Source organism: Pollachius pollachius, assembly GCF_949987615.1.
Source record: "Pollachius pollachius genome assembly, chromosome: 13".
Classification (NCBI taxonomy): Eukaryota; Metazoa; Chordata; class Actinopteri; order Gadiformes; family Gadidae; genus Pollachius; species Pollachius pollachius.
Window position 1 is genome coordinate 8,391,740 of NC_136946.1, and position 17,022 is coordinate 8,408,761.

The 17,022-nt window shown below is 44.8% G+C and overlaps 1 protein-coding gene across 1 annotated transcript; it reads right to left on the bottom strand.

Annotated features, from left to right (window-relative positions):
- Positions 1-428: 428 nt before the first annotated feature.
- Positions 429-8,742, bottom strand: LOC307084436 (cytosolic non-specific dipeptidase-like). The gene is made up of 12 exons (XM_079748812.1): positions 8,499-8,742; positions 8,074-8,153; positions 7,800-7,943; positions 6,024-6,186; positions 5,390-5,478; positions 4,915-5,115; positions 4,603-4,687; positions 2,412-2,572; positions 2,103-2,267; positions 1,584-1,725; positions 1,031-1,178; positions 429-588 (listed from the first exon to the last, which is right to left on the bottom strand). The coding sequence occupies exons 2-12, from the start codon at positions 8,131-8,133 to the stop codon at positions 522-524; spliced, it is 1,425 nt and encodes a 474-aa protein (XP_079604938.1). The 5' UTR covers positions 8,134-8,153; positions 8,499-8,742; the 3' UTR covers positions 429-521.
- Between the last annotated feature and the right edge of the window lie 8,280 nt (positions 8,743-17,022).

A 17,022-nucleotide genomic window follows, 5' to 3' on the forward strand; every position in this document is an offset into this window, starting at 1 on the left:
CATCACTTTGTTTCAAGTCAAAAACCCATAACAGTGATCAAATTTAGGGTGCTAAAATGCATATACAGCCCAATGAAATCACTGCATGATGCTGGCAGGATAATCTACTCCTTAGTGTCCTACTGCTTTAACCCTGCCAAACTACAAAATCTGTTTGAACAGGCCAACTGAAACAACCGTTATGCTTATAAATGATGCCAATATGTATATTGCCACAATATATATTGCGGAGTAGCTTTTGCCAGGCATTTAAAGTGTTGGCTTCCCTTTGTTGTTGTCACAGAAGGCACAAATAACTTGTTCTTTTTGTTTAGTCAATTAATTTTTCCTCTTGGCTGCTAGATATTAATAGATCAATTATAAGTATGAAACAATACGACCATTTATACACCAAATTATCAACAGCAAACAAAGGATTCACCAATTCATACAAAGGACAAAAAATAAACTTTATTTTAAGACGCTGATGTAGCAACAAAACAGGTGAGTTGATAGTTGATTGCCGTGTTGTTTTATTCCATTTATTCCAGTAGGGAAACCTCGTGGAAGTAGGCTCCGAGCATCTTGGTCCCCTGGATGTAGTTGGTCCTGGATAGTTGAGGGAGAAAGAGCAAAACACAGGATATGCAATGTTATCCATGTCCCTACCATGCCATGGAGGGCATTAATTCTCTTCACCTCAGAGCAAACCTAATAATGATGTCACTGTAAGTCACTTTGTCACACCCACATATTCTGTGTAGATGGATTATTTAAATTGTTATAAAGTTTTATTATTTTGTAATTAAGATGCACTTTTGGTACAGATAAGGGATTAATGTGCATTAAGAGCCGGTAGGGGCTATGACATCTTGTTCAGGGATATTACAAACATAGGGGATCAAACCCAGAACCTTTGGACTAGGAGTCAATCATCCGAACCACTAGACTACCCCATAATTCCAATGACCAAAACAGAGCTAATTGGATTATAGAAGTCTCATTATTAAGTCCTCATGAGTATTTCAAAACATCTCAAGAGAAAGCTCACCTGTTGAGCTTCTCGTTCTGAGAGTGAGCCCCATCGTCTGAGGACCCGAGGGGGAGCAGCATGACGTTGCGTCCTGTGGCCTCCTGGAAGGTCAGCGCGACCGGGATGCTGCCGCCCTCGCGGGTCAGGTCCGGCTCCACACCGAAGACTGAGGTACGTCGGGAAATGAGAAAGAGAAAACAAAATGGCCACAAGGTCACTCGCAACTGTTTAACTTACTCCATAAATGATGAGGGCCCTGGTTGTTTGTTTGAGGTCCTGACTGGATATTTCAATTCTCTAATACATCAGAAAATGGTGAGAGAATTATAGTAATGTTATTATTCCCTCAAGGTTTTCTGGTGTATTACATTGTAGTGGGTAGAGAAGTGTTAATCCACGTAGTCAATGAAGTCAAAAAATCATACAATTCATAGAAGAATGAAATTATTACAATGAACATAAAACGTAAGGTGGTTTGAGGGAGATGGAGAATTAGAAGACATTAGCTAAATTTGTAAACAATAGATCACAATGATCAACACAAATAGTTCTCTATTGGTGGAGGGTATACCTTTCTCCATAGCCTTGCGACCAGCCATGTAGTGAGGGTGGTTGAAGTCGGAGACCCATGCCTTGGCACCGTGTCCCATGCTGACCGTCATCTTGTTGGGACTCCCCAGCTCAGAGAACTTCTTCTGCATGTAATCTACCACCTGGACAGGACAGGATGAAGAAGGACAACATTTAAGATGCTTATAGCATGAAAAACGGCTAGCGCAAAATTAGCTGTACTGATTAATAATTTAAGTCTTCATTGCATATAAAAACATTGCATAATTAATATTTCCTGCAGTCTTGTCTTTTTGTAATTTTTATGACATTTTAAATAAATATATTTGTAAAGATATTTGTACAGGCGTGTGTGCCATTCTGGAAGGTAGAGTGAAGACAGAGGAAAGGGGGTTGAAAGAGAGAGGGAATGACATACATTTCATTCCCTCTCTTCTCAAGAGATGGGACGATGTGCTATGCCTAGCAGGTTAGACTCAAACCTGGGTTGTTACAAGGCTTCTTGTGTGTGGTTAGCTACCTGTTTCTCCACCACTTCAGGGTCCATGTCGGGGACAAGGCGGATGGAGAATTTTCCAATGACTTTCCTGGGAATAACCGTCTTGGCCCCTCCATCGGAGAACGCCCCCTCGATGCCGTGGAGAGAGAGAGATGGATACCTCCAGCGGTGCATGAGGATTTGCTCCTACATTAAATTATTACCACAATTACTATGATATTAAAATCATGCGACACACTAGACAAGTAGAACCCCATCCCAGCCTGTGACGTCACAACTCTGAATCTAATTCCGTCCCTGATTCAGAGTAACTCCCAAAGCCCTGCTTGCCTTGGTGGAGTGCAGCAGCTTGCGGACGCCCGCGTCCTCGCAGTACTCTCCCAGGTCGAACTCGATCTTCTCGTACAACTGCTGCTCCTCCTCTGTGACTTCAGCCACGTTGTCATACATCCCTGGCACCTGGATCCTCCCCTTCTTGTCCACCAGGGAGCCTGGGTGGACGCATTATAAACATAAGGGGAAGGCTTGGGTACTATCTTCATAATGTGGGGGGCAGGGTGGTACAGGTCTCTAAGGGCGTCTCATGACATGGAAATGTTCTGGGTTTGAACCGCAGAACCCACAATGGCTGGAAGCTAATTGTAGGCATCCCTGTAGAAAGATTTCAAATCCTTTATCAAGGAAATGTTGCCATTTAGTTATTCCCATGAGCATAATGTATGGGTTTACAGTGGGGCAAAAAAGTATTTAGTCAGCCACCAATTGTGCCAGTTCTCCCACTTAAAAAGATGAGAGAGGCCTGTAATTTTCATTATAGGTATACCTCAGCTATGAGAGACAAAATGAAAAAAAATGAATCTAGAAAATCACATTGTCTGATTTTTAAAGAATTTATTTGCAAATTATGGTGGAAAATAAGTATTTGGTCAATAACAAAAGGTCACCTCAATACTTTGTTACATGCCCTTTGTTGGCAATGACAGAGGTCAAACGTTTTCTGTAAGTCTTTACAAGGTTTTCACACACTGCTGCTGGTATTTTGGCCCATTCCTCCATGCAGATCTCCTCTAAGAGCAGTGATGTTTTTGGGCCTTCGCTGGGCAACACAGACTTTCAACTCCCTCCAAAGATTTTCTATGGGGTTGAGATCTGGAGACTGGCTAGGCCACTCCAGGACCTTGAAATGCTTCTTACGAAGCCACTCCTTCGTTGCCCGGGCGGTGTGTTTGGGGTCATTGTTATGCTGAAAGACCCAGCCACGTTTTATCTTCAGTGCCCTCGCTGATGGAAGGAGGTTTTCACTCAAAGTCTCACGATACATGGCCCCATTCATTCTTTCCGTCACACGGATCAGACGTCCTGGTCCCTTGGCAGAAAAACAGCCCCAAAGCATGATGTTTCCACCCCCATGCTTCACTGTAGGTATGGTGTTCTTTGGATGCAACTCAGCATTCACCAAACACGACGAGTTGAGTTTTTACCAAAAAGTTATATTTTGGTTTCATCTGACATTCTCCCAATCCTGTTCTGGATCATCCAAATGCTCTCTAGCAAACTTCAAACGGGCCCGGACATGCACTGGCTTTAGCAGGGGGACACGTCTGGCACTGCAGGATTTGAGTCCCTGGCGGCGTAGTGTGTTAGTGATGGTAGCCTTTGTTACTTTGGTCCCAGCTCTCTGGAGGTCATTCACTAGGTCCCCCTGTGTGGTTCTGGGATTTTTGTTCACCGTTCTTGTGATCATTTTGACCCCACAGGGTGAGATCTTGCGTGGAGCCCCAGATCGAGGGAGATTATCAGTGGTCTTGTATGTATTCCATTTCCTAATAATTGCTCCCACAGTTGATTTCTTCACACCAAGCTGCTTACCTATTGCAGATTCAGACTTCCCAGCCTGGTGCAGGTCTACAATTGTGTTTCTGGTGTCCTTTGACAGCTCTTCGGTCTTGGCCATAGTGGAGTTTGGAGTGTGACTGTTTGAGGTTGTGGACAGGTGTCTTTTTACTGATAAGGAGTTCAAACAGGTGCCATTAATACAGGTAACGAGTGGAGGACAGAGGAGCCTCTTAAAGAAGAAGTTACAGGTCTGTGACAGCCAGAAATCTTGCTGGTTTGTAGGTGACCAAATACTTATTTTCCACCATAATTTGCAAATAAATTCTTAAAAAATCAGACAATGTGATTTTCTGGATGCTTTTTTTTCTATTTTGTCTCTCATAGCTGAGGTTTACCTATGATGAAAATTACAGGCCTCTCTCGTCTTTTTAAGTCGGAGAACTTGCACAATTGGTGGCTGACTAAATACTTTTTTGCCCCACTGTATATGGGTTGCCAGATGTAGTTAATCCCTCTTCAAATAAGAAGCTAATTTTGGCTGAGGGGTAGCTACAGTCAGAAAAGTGTGACATAGTCATAGTATAATAAAAACCTGCACTATCAAGTTATTTAATAGAAGCTTTTCAAAAAGGCAACTAACAGTTATGTTTTATAGTTTAGGACATAAATACAGGTTTGAACTCACCCATGAGTGTGATGAGGTCGGTCATGGCTTCATGAACGGAGCCGCCGAACACGCCAGAGTGAAGGTCCTTATCGCCACACTCCACCTAGCGTGAGGAAAGATGTAATAATATACATTGTCGTTATGCCATTCAACACTGATGCCCAGCTCTTGATTATGTTTTATTCACTTTTCTGTTCCCCTTTACAGTTTCTAGCCAAAGGGTTCTATTTTGACAACTATTTCACAGAAGGCTAGGCCACACGGGTCCAGAAACACAATGAACACAAACATTTTACAAATCAGCAACCAGAAGAGAAAGTGAAAGTAAACCTCCATGAAGAAGTAGCAGATGCCTCGGAGGCCGTAGGTGATGCAGGGCTTGGTCTTGCCCAGCCAGTAGTTGTCTGAGATGACCACGTAGTCCACATCCTTCAGGAAGGTGTCCTTGCGGGCGAAGATGAGCTCATCCAAACCCTCGGAGTCTGACTCCTCCATCCCCTCAAAGCAGAACTTGATGTTGATGGGAAGGTCCTGTTCCCAGAAGAACCAAGATTCCCGTTTTAATATTCTGTATTTTTCACAATTATATTTCCTCTTATTGCCTGCTTTTTTCTTTTAATTTGCTTTATTACTACTATGTAGATGCTTAGTCTTAAGTATTTCAATGCTCACACGGTTTTAAGTAGGTATGAGCCTGGTCACACCCTTAGATAACCGCCAAGGATTCCATTCGATTCTTCCAGAACATTTCATTATGCAACAGAGGTGAAACATAAACCAGTTACAGCACAGCCGGCATCCATACCAGCTTGATCTTCTGGTGTGCCTCGATGCAGTTGAACCAGGCCAGCACGGGACCCTTGTCGTCTGTGGACCCTCTTCCGAAGAGCTTACCTATGGACAAAAGGTACAAAATATACACAATCATGATGGTACTATAGTGATATACCGATGACCCTTTCATAAACTCGAAAGTTGATTCACAATTTGTCTATTCTCACCACTGGTACTAATTATAAAGAAGCAAGGAACTGAAACACTACTGTAGTGGAAATTAGCCTTTTGTGTGTGAGTGTGGATCATCCTAAATTTAATCCAATAGTCACGCTCCTATCTAGCTTGGTAACATATCTCCAAAGGAGAAGACACATGCTAAATACTATGGTACAAAAAGTACAACACATTTACCAACACAGCCGAATGGAATATTTATTCTTTGAAGTGCAAAAAATAGGATTGTTTATGTGCACATATAAAGCCAATAAATCATCAGCCACGCATTGCCCGCAACTCCGACCAAACTCGTCCAACTACATACCAACAATGCTCAGAACCATCTGACGTTTTCACAATAGAACTAACCAACCATCCTAAATTTAACCCTGTTCTTCAAAAAAAAGGGAAACATAAAAACTGTAATATAATAAGTAGGTGCTGACCGTCTTTCTCCACCAGCGTGAAGGGCTCCGTGTCCCAGCCATCGTCAAGTTTGGCCGGCTGGACGTCCAGGTGACCGTAGATACAAACGGTCTTCTTGGCCGGGTCAGAACCAAGCTGGCCCAGGACAATGGGGGGCAGGGGGATCTCCTCCCCGGACGGAAGCTGGACAGGGACAAAAAGCATCACCATCATCTAAAGCAGGGGGCGGCAACTGGCGGCCCGTGGGCCATAACTGGCCCGCCAGACATAATAGCTGGCCCGCCAGATTATTCTGAAGTTAAATAATTCACCAAAATCACGCTTAAGCTGCTAGGGGCTGAGCGGGAGTAATTGGAAACTATGCAATTTTAAATGAAACAGAACCCCCCTTTATAGGCCTATATACAACAACCATGGCAACCCGACATTACGTATTTTTGTGTGATACTGCACGTAGAGAAAGGCAGGAGCTGTTGACAAAAGTCCACAAAAGTTTTAAGACGCCAAGCTCTGAGACTTTGATGTTTAACGCAAGTAGAGTCTCTGATGAGGCTACTTCGCCTACAGCTCTTCTAACGGTGAGTAGGCTAGGAACGGAGGTTTGTGTGTGTGCGCAGTCAGTTAGCACCCGCCATAGTGTGTGTGTATATTTGCGTGTGTGTGCGCACAGTCAATCAGCACCCGCCTTGGTGTGTGTGTGTGTGTGTTTTTTTAATGTTTTTGTTTTTTTTATGAATGAAGACGTTCACGTCTGAGTGTAGGCTACAAACTTGATTAACTATTTACAAGTGCAAAAACGCCAACATATTCTTTATTTTGCTGACCACTTTTGGGTTAGGGACGGGTTAGGGTTTTTTATTCGACAAAAGCCTCGTAAGGACAGTTCCTCTGCGTCTCTCTCGTAGATTGCACCATCTTTCAACGTCTTTGTTAAATATGACTGCATCACCTTCTCTCACATGATCAGCAGCTCGCGGATTTCACTTTCTCTCCAGTTAGAACTGCTCATGATGATATCGCTGCGTTGTCTCTGTGGAGACAGTGCAGCAACACCTCTACCCAACGTGATCAGGCATGACATTTACGTGATTAGGGCATACACTTGTTTATATGTATGTCTTTTAAGAGTCATCTAGTGCTTGGTAGGCATATGACTAGGCCAGCTGACGGGCCTGCGTCGCAGTTCCAGATGCACTTTCATTAATCAATTCCTTGAACTAGCCTTTGATAATGTTCTGGCCCGCCACCTACTGGCTGGAAAAAGAATTGGCCCGAGGCCAAACTTAGTTGCCAACCCCTGATCTAAAGGGTTAATAGGCTAAATGTATTATAGGTGGCTACTCAACTCAATACAAATATCCGGTGGAGGCTGAAAAGACACTTCATAACCATCAATGTGCCCTCTTTATGGTCTATATTTTAGATAATTTTGCACACATCTCATTTCTTTGTTCAATGTCCTTATGCGGCTGCTTTTGGCCATTTTAAAACCGTCTAATTTCCTTTACCAACCTAACCAACATATCAGAACCAGATCACAGAATTTATAACCTGCCTTAAATTCTTTCTGATTCAGATTGCAATAAATTAAGAAAATGTACCCTGGTTATTTAAATCAACACCATATAAATCTCTGAAAGCAACAAGGACAACGACGATATTAAAGATTTCAATTTAACAAGACGGATGCAACATAAATAAAAATCAATCTGTTTTCAGGTGTTTTCCTATTGGTGGGGCTATTAATCAACAAATACCAGGTGTAGTAAAATGTGAAATTGCAACATATGGCTCACCTTCTGTTTTCCGTTTTCCACCATCTCTACTGTGCCCCCCAGTCTCTCGATGTCTTTGGCTGCTATCTCCATCATCTTCTTGATCTCCCCACGCTTCTCCGGCCAGGCAGACACGCTCTGGACAGCCACCCATTCCGCCAGGCGCTTGGGAAGATCAAAACAAAAGGCGAATCATTCATTTGTTTTAACGAATATTCATGAATATTCGACGGGACACAAAACTCAACGACACAGTAATTGGACAATTGAGGATGAAGAAGGTCCAATCGCTCACCTCAACATAGAGATCCTGGTGTTCGTCCAAGTATTTGAAAAGGGTTGAGAGATTGGGCATCTTGTCGGCAACTAGGAGAGCTGTGGAGTTGAAGAGAAGCCAGGAGTAAAGGGCGACTCTGTCGATACTCGGTCCCCTTCTTATAGTGAGGATGACCGAGTTTGACAGACCACACCTTCCTCAACCTGCTGATAACAGCAGCTAGTGGCTGTCTGATCTGATGGATCACAGACCGGCGTGTCAGCGAGTTTAACGGGAGGTTAGGCCATTTCATATCAGAAGATGTTTTTTTTGGCACTTTGATGTTCGTTGAAACTCTTCTTGGATGAATATTTTCAGGATTCTACTACTCGAATTGCGAGACATTCATATCTTCCTAAAGATCTATGGTAATGTTTGTCACATATAGTCGGTAGGAAACTTACTTTAATGCGGTGCAGGTTAGGTAGTTCTTTTTTGGTTTCGTTTTGGTTCCCCTGGTGTAACTTAGATGAAGAACGTTAAGTGAGCCACCTCAGCTGATGTCCAAGTGATCCGGTGTAACTGCGGGTCCTGCTGTAGCCTGATCGAAGGCTAATAAAAAATGGGGAAGACGTGGCTTCCTATAGAAGATAGCGACTCTTCTTTTATTTTGTGATGGCTTGCACAGTTGCAATACTAGTTCTTCAAGCCAGGCTGAAGGATGATGTAATGATGTGGAAAAAAAAGTAGTATGGTCAGTAAATTGCGCCCTCTCTGTGCCGGCGAGTGAATCTTTCAACATGACCCCATGATAAGCTGATTATGCAAGTTCATAGGGTCACAGGGTGGTTTAGCCATCACTATGTTTCAAGTCAAAAGCCCATAGCAGTGATCACATTTAGGGTGCTAAAATGGATATACAGCCCAATGAAATCACTGCATGATGCTGGCAGGATAATCTACTCCTTAGTGTCCCACTGCTTTAACCCTCCCAAACTACAAAATCAGTTTGAACAGGCCAACTGAAACACCTGTAATAGAGGTTTATAAATGATGCCTATATATATATTGCCAGAATATATATTAAGGAGTAACTTTTGCCAAGTATTAAAAGTGTTGACATCAATCCCTTTGTTGTTGTCACAGAAGGCACAATTAACTTGTTTGTTGTGATGGCTCAATTAATTTGTCCTCTTTGCTGCTAAATATTAATAGATCAATTATAAGTATGAAAAGTACGACCATTTATACACCCTATTATCAACAGCATACACAGGATTCACCAATTCGTACAAAGGGAAAAATATACTTTATTTTAAGACTCTGCTGTAGCTGTTAAAAGGACGTTCAATACATTTACATTTAGGGCATTTAGCAGACGCTTTTATCCAAAGCGACTTACAATAAGTGCATTTGTTATAAGAAGTGAAACAATATATCGCTGTCGGTACAGTAAAGATGGTCATAGAACCAAGTGCAAGTATTACAATCGCTAGGCTTAGGCAATACTGTGTAATACTGAAGCCCAAAGGTCTGTAGGGGAGCTGGCAGAAGGGTCCATGATACATGGTCAACAGGTGAGTTGATAGTTGATTGCCGTGTTGTTTTACTACATTTATTCCAGTAGGGAAACCTCGTGGAAGTAGTCTCCGAGCATCTTGGTCCCCTGGATGTAGTTAGACCTGGATAATGGAGGGAGAAAGAGAAAACACAGGATATGTAATGTTATCCATGTCTCTACCATGCCATGGGAGGTATTATATTTTCTTCACCTAAGAGCAACCCTAATAATGATCTCACTGTAAGTCACTTTGTCACACCCACATATTCTGTGTAGATGGATGATTTAAATTGTTATTAAGTTTTATTATTTTGTAATTATAAGACGTTCTTTTTGGTACAGGTAAGGGATTAATGTGCATTAAGAGACGGTAGGGGCTAGGACATCTTGCTGAGGGATACTACAAACATGGGGGATCAAACCCAGAACCTTTGGACTGGGAGTCAATCATCCAAACCACTAAAATACCCCATAGTTCCCATGAGTCAAATGACCAAAACAGAATGAGGTGCAGGTCATGATGTTACGTTTTATAGTTTAGGACATAAATACAGGTTTGAACTCACCCATGAGTGTGATGAGGTCGGTCATGGCTTCATGAACGGAGCCGCCGAACACGCCAGAGTGAAGGTCCTTATCGCCACACTCCACCTAGCGTGAGGAAAGATGTAATAATATACATTGTCGTTATGGTATTCAACACTGATGCCCTGCTCTTGATTATGATTTATTCACTTTTCTGTTTCCCTTGACAGTTCCTAGCCAAAGGGTTCTATTTTGACAACTATTTCACAAAAGGCTAGGCCACACGGGTCCAGAAACACAATGAACATAAACATTTTACAAATCAGCAACCAGAAGAGAAAGTGAAAGTAAACCTCCATGAAGAAGTAGCAGATGCCTCGGAGGCCGTAGGTGATGCAGGGCTTGGTCTTGCCCAGTAGTTGTCTGAGATGACCACGTAGTCCACGTCCTTCAGGAAGGTTTCCTTGCGGGCGAAGATGAGCTCATCCAAACCCTCGGAGCCGGACTCCTCCATCCCCTCGAAGCAGAACTTGATGTTGATGGGAAGGTCCTGTTCCCAGAAGAACCAAGATTCCTGTTTTAATATTCTGTATTTTTCACAATTATATTTCCTCTTATTGCCTGCTTTTTTCTTTTAATTTGCTTTATTACTACTATGTAGATGCTTAGTCTTAAGTATTTCAATGCTCACACGGTTTTAAGTAGGTATGAGCCTGGTCACACCCTTAGATAACCGCCAAGGATTCCATTAGATTCTTCCAGAACATTTCATTATGTACCAGAGGTAAAACATAAACCAGTTAAAGCACAGCAGGCATCCATACCTGCTGGATCTTCTGGTGTGCCTTGATGCAGTTGAACCAGACCAGCACGGGACCCTTGTCGTCTGTGGACCCTCTTCCGAAGAGCTTACCTATGGACAAAAGGTACAAAATATACACAATCATGATGTTACTATAGTGATATAGCGATGACCCTTTCATAAACTCGAAAGTTGATTCACAATTTGTCTATTCTCACCACTGGTACTAGTTATAAAGAAGCAAGGAAGCGTCTGAGTGTGGATCAGAGTGGGATACTATGCATTTAGGATTTACTGAGATATGTAAACAACAACAACCCTCATTCCACAATGTATAGCAGATTTCAACCTGGCTTTGCCTGAAGTAGGGGATATGAGGTATTTCAGATGGACTTTGAGCTGGTCTTCAAAAGTCAGGCCGCTATCTAGCTTGTGTGGGTGCAGTGTGTATTAAACCGCCCAAACACATCCAACTACATATTAACAATGCCCAGAACAGTTTTCACACAGAACTAACCATAAGTAGGTGCTGACCGTCTTTCTCCACCAGCGTGAAGGGCTCCGTGTCCCAGCCATCGTCAAGTTTGGCCGGCTGGACGTCCAGGTGACCGTAGATACAAACGGTCTTCTTGGCCGGGTCAGAACCAAGCTGGCCCAGGACAATGGGGGGCAGGGGGATCTCCTTCCCGGACGGAAGCTGGACAGGGACAAAAAGCATCACCATCATCTTAAGGGTTAATAGGCTAAATAAATCATAGATACCTACTCAACGCAATACAAATATCCGGTAGAGGCTGAAAAAACACTTCATAACCATCAATGTGCCCTCTTCATGATCTATATTTTAGATAATTTTGCATACTTCTTTGTACAATATCCTTATACGGCTGCTTTTGGCCATTTGACCTCCGTCTTGTTTCCTTTACCAACTTAACCAAAATATCAGAACCAAATCGTATGCACAGAATATATAATCTGACGAAAATACTTTCTGATTCAGATTGCAATAAATTAAGGGAGTGTACCCTGTTTTTTTAATCAAAACAATTTAATTCTCTGAAAGCAACAAGGACAATGACGATATTAAAGATTTCAATTCAACAATACGGATGCAACATAAATAGAAATCAATCTATTATCAGGTGTTTTCCTATTGATGGGGCTATTAATCAACAAATGCCAGCTGTAATTAAAAGGTGAAATTGCAACATATGGCTCACCTTCTGTTTGCCGTTGTCCACCATCTCTACTGCGCCCCCCAGTCTCTCGATGTCTTTGGCTGCTATCTCCATCATCTTCATCACCTTCTTATAGTGAGGATGACCGAGTTTGACAGACCACACCTTCCTCAACCTGCTGATAACAGCAGCTTATAGAGGCTGTCTGGTCTAATGCACCAAAGACTGGCGTGTCAGCGAGTTAAACGGGAGGTCTAAGGCTTAACAGGCCATTTCATATTGTCCGCGCTGAATTAATATTTCTCAAATAGAATATACGACATGGTGTCAGAAGTGCTGTGTCTATGACCCGAAAGAAAAGGCACAGGACACAACGGTCCACGGCGACAGAGACAGAGGGAGAGACATTGGTGGATGTTAAGAGCGAACAACGTGAGGGACACGTTAACGTGCAACAAGCGAGCATGGCGGCTAGTGCACCAACTGCTACATTCAACATCCAGCCACCGGAGCCCTTTGATTTCAACAAACCGCTCGATTGGACAAAATGGATCCGGAGGTTCGAGAGGTTTCGGCAAGCGAGCAACTTGACTACGAACTCCGAGGAAACTCAGGTTAACACTCTGATATATTGTATGGGGGATGAAGCCGACGATGTATTGAGAGGATTAAAACTGAGTGATGCTGACACGAAAATTGATGACAAAGTAAAAGACGGATTCCGGGATTTCTTTGTTGTGAAAAAGAATATTGTGTTTGAACGTGCATGCTTCAATATGCGAAAACAAGAACCAAATGAGACTGTCGAGGCATTCGTCACTGCCCTGCATGCTTTAGCAGAACACTGTCAATATGGGGTCTTGCATGATGAACTCATACGAGATCGGATCGTAGTGGGGCTTGCAAACACCAGACTTTCTGAACGCTTGCAGATGGAGGAAAAACTGACTTTGCAAAAAGCCATTGATATGGCAAGACAGTCTGAAGAAGTCAAAAAGCAACAGAGCACACTTAGGGGTGACGCTAGCAGTGTGATGCAGATGGAGGGCAGCTCCATAGACAGACTGATAAAAAAGGGACAGCAATATACCAACTGGAAAAGCAGCGGCGCACATTCCCGCCAACACACGCAAGGCAGAGACAAAGGCATGCAGCACAGCGCCCAGTGCTACAAGTGTGGGGGGCCTTCTCACGAGTGGCCCGCCAAGTGTCCCGCCAACGATGCAACCTGTCGGGGCTGCAGAAAAAAAGGCCATTACCAGCGCGTCTGCAAAAGCAAGTCTGTGGTAGCGTGCATTGAGGAAGAAGAGGGGAAAAGTTTCTTCTTGGGCTCTGTGTCAGGTGAAAACAACATGTGGGCAGCTGATGTGCAGATAAAAGGGAAAGTGATGAAATTCAAACTTGACACCGGCGCAGATGTAACCGCCATTTCGGACAGTGACCTGAAAGACTTGTTCCCGGGGGCACAAATGCCTGTCCTCCACAAGCCAGAGAAACCCTTGCTGGGTCCAGGAAAGATTCAGCTGGAGGTAGCTGGCTATGCAAAAATGCAGCTGACTTACAAAGCCAAGCAGACGGAGGAGAAGGTCTATGTGGTCAAAAACCTGAGCACACCTTTGCTCGGGCTACCGGCCATCACTGCCCTGGGTCTACTCATTCGAGTCGACAGCATCACCATGGACTCTTTAAAGGCAACCTACCCAAAACTCTGCAAGGGCCTAGGCGACATCAGGCGTCCATACCACATCCAGCTCAAGCCAGAGGCCGTGCCATTCTCTTTAAAGACTCCACAGAGAATTCCCCTGCCTCTGATAGGAAAGGTGAAGGAGGAGCTCCAGCGGATGGAAGAGATGGGGGTCATCAGGCACGTCGAGGAGCCTACGGAGTGGTGCGCCGGCATCGTCGTCGTCCCAAAGAAGAACAGCCAGCGACTACGCCTGTGTGTGGACTTCACGGGCTTGAACCAGTATGTGTGTCGAGAGAAGTATGTCCTGCCATCAGTCGACCAGAGTCTAGGAATGCTAGCTGGAGCCAGAATCTTCAGTAAACTAGACGCGAACATGGGATTCTGGCAGATTCCTTTAGCTGAGGAGTCAGCCAAATACACAACATTTATAACACCCTTCGGACGGTATCACTTCCAGCGTCTTCCGTTTGGGATCAACTCTGCGCCCGAGCACTTCCAGCGTGTCATGGCGGAGGTGATAGATGGACTCGACGGGGTGGTCTGCCACATCGATGACCTGCTGGTGTGGGGAAAAGACCAAGAACAGCACGACGCTCGTCTCCATGCCTTGTTGAAAAAGCTTGAACAAGCAGGGGTGACTTTGAATGCAGACAAGTGCGAGCTCTCCAGGAGTGAGGTGGTGTTCCTCGGGCATGTCATCACCACGTCAGGCATCAGCCCCGATCCAGAAAAGACAGAGGCCATCAGGGACATGAAAGAGCCTACAAACGTGAGCGAGTTGAGGAGTTTCCTGGGGATGGTAAACCAGGTGGGAAAATTCATACCCCAGCTATCAGAGAAAGACAAAGCTCTCCGTGACCTTCTCTCAAAGAAGAACTGCTGGCTGTGGGGTGTCGACCAGGTGGCGGCTTTCAGGGTGCTGAAGGAAGCACTAATCTCTCCACCGGTCCTGGCCATGTATGACACGAGCAGGGACACCAAAGTATCGGCAGACGCTTCATCTTATGGACTGGGGGGCGTGCTCCTCCAGAAATGGAACAGCGAATGGAGGCCGGTAGCTTACGCATCCCGCTCACTCTCACCCACTGAGCAACGCTACGCGCAAGTAGAAAAGGAGGCCCTGGGTCTAACCTGGGCATGTGAGCGCTTCCGGGACTTTTTGTTAGGAAAGCACTTCTGCCTAGAGACTGACCATAAGCCGCTCCTCTCCTTACTAGGCGCACAAGCACTCGACCTGTTGCCACCAAGGATACAGCGCTTTCGAATGCGGCTCATGCGCTACTCCTATGACATCGTGCACGTTCCTGGAAAGTCACTCTGGACTGCTGACACATTGTCACGTTCACCTGTACAGAAACAAATGACCGCAAATGACACTGAACTGATGGAGAGCACGAACATTTACGTGGACTGCATTGTCAACAACTTACCTGCCAGTCCCACGTTCATGGACACACTCAAAGCACAGCTGGAAGCTGACAGTGTATGCTCTCGTGTCATGAAAATGTGTGCAGACGGATGGCCAGATCACGCACAGCAGGAACCACTCCTGAAACACTTCTGGCCCGAGCAGGCTACACTCACAGTACAAGATGGACTGTTGCTGAAAGACACACGTCTGGTCATTCCAGCAGCAATGCGGAACGATGTGCTGGACAGACTGCACGAGGGCCATCAAGGGGTCGTGAAGTGCTAAGCACGTGCCCGTCAGACTGTGTGGTGGCCTGGGCTGGGACATCAAATCACGGAGATGGTGCTCAAATGCAGAACGTGTCTGCAAGAGCGCCGCAATCACAGTGAGCCACTCATGCCGTCAGACTGCCCCGAGCGCCCATGGCAAAAGCTGGGGGCCGATCTCTTTGAACTGGGGGGAAAAACTTACCTGCTCGTCGTTGATTACCTCTCCAGGTACGTCGAACTTGCCCTGCTGACACACACAAAATGCAATGATGTGATTAACCATCTGAAATCGATGTTCGCCAGACACGGCATCCCGGAGGTGCTCATGTCTGACAACGGCCCTCAATTCTCTGGCCAGGCATTCGCTTCCTTCGCCTCTGCATATGGGTTCAAACACCTTACCAGTAGCCCCAAATTCCCACAAAGCAATGGCGAGGCTGAGCGAGCAGTACAGACCATAAAGGGTCTGCTGAAAAAGGCAACTGATCCGTACAAGGCTCTGCTTGCATACAGAGCCACACCTCTTCAGAATGGGTACAGCCCGGCCCAGTTGCTCATGGGTCGACGTCTCCGCACCACAGTGCCGACACATTCCTCTGAGCTGCAACCTGCACTGCCCGACCGCAGCACTCTGTTCCAGAGAGAAAGGGAGAAGAGGACGTCAGATGCTGCAAACTTCAACAGGCGACATCGTGCAAAGCCACTCAGCAGCCTGTCTCCAGGTCAGGAGGTGTGGGTGACTGACACAAAAACACCAGGGACTGTGATCCAGAGTCACACCTCGCCGAGATCTTACCTTGTGGATGCGCCACATGGGGTGGTAAGACGCAACCGCCTGCATCTTATACCACTCCAGTCTCCGTCACGAGACGAGGCTAGACAGCAGCAACAGGAAACACTGCCGGTCCTAGAGCAGGGTGACACTCCACCTGCTTTGGGGTCTCCTGTTCCCTCTCCTGGGGTTTCCACTCCCAGAACCAGGTCTGGGAGAGCAATCATACAGCCCACTAGACTGAACTTATAAGTGGCTGAGAAAAGGAAAAAAAATGTTCAATGTGAAAAAAAGATTTTGTCATATGTTCATGCTGAGCAGAAAATGTTTTTCCAATGTACCAGTTTTACAGGGGAGATATTTACTTCAGAAAATAAGTTGGAAAATGTTATGTTTAGAAAGAGTATCAGTTTACCAGGATTTGTTTAACCCTGTTTTCTTTCACAGGTTTTGATGGACTTTGAAAAAAATGTGTTTCACATGTTCGTAAAAAAGGGAGATGTGGTGTATCTGAATACAGTACATTAAGGGTTAATGTATTACGCAGGTTACGTTACAGTAGACCAATAGGATTATGTGTGTGTGGTCACATGATGCTGGGTTCGTACGTCTTCATAGCAGTTTAATAAAGTGCCTGTAAAGTCAAGACACAGTTGTCCGCGCTGAATTAATATTTCTCAAATAGAATATACGACACATATCAGAAGATGTGTTTTTTTGGATGAATATATTCAGGATTGCACTACTCGAAAATGTGAGACATGCATGTCTCCCAAGAGATCT

What these genes read in the sequence shown, in the direction of transcription:
- LOC307084436 (XM_079748812.1), bottom strand. Translation starts at nt 8,133, where the DNA reads ATGCCCAATCTCTCAACCCTTTTCAAATACTTGGACGAACACCAGGAT. An exon ending in AGCTGCTGCACTCCACCAAG is followed by an intron (nt 2,268 to 2,411) that starts GCAAGCAGGGCT and finishes AATTTAATGTAG; the next exon opens with GAGCAAATCCTCATGCACCG. An exon ending in CTGAAGTGGTGGAGAAACAG is followed by an intron (nt 1,726 to 2,102) that starts GTAGCTAACCAC and finishes TGTCCTGTCCAG; the next exon opens with GTGGTAGATTACATGCAGAA.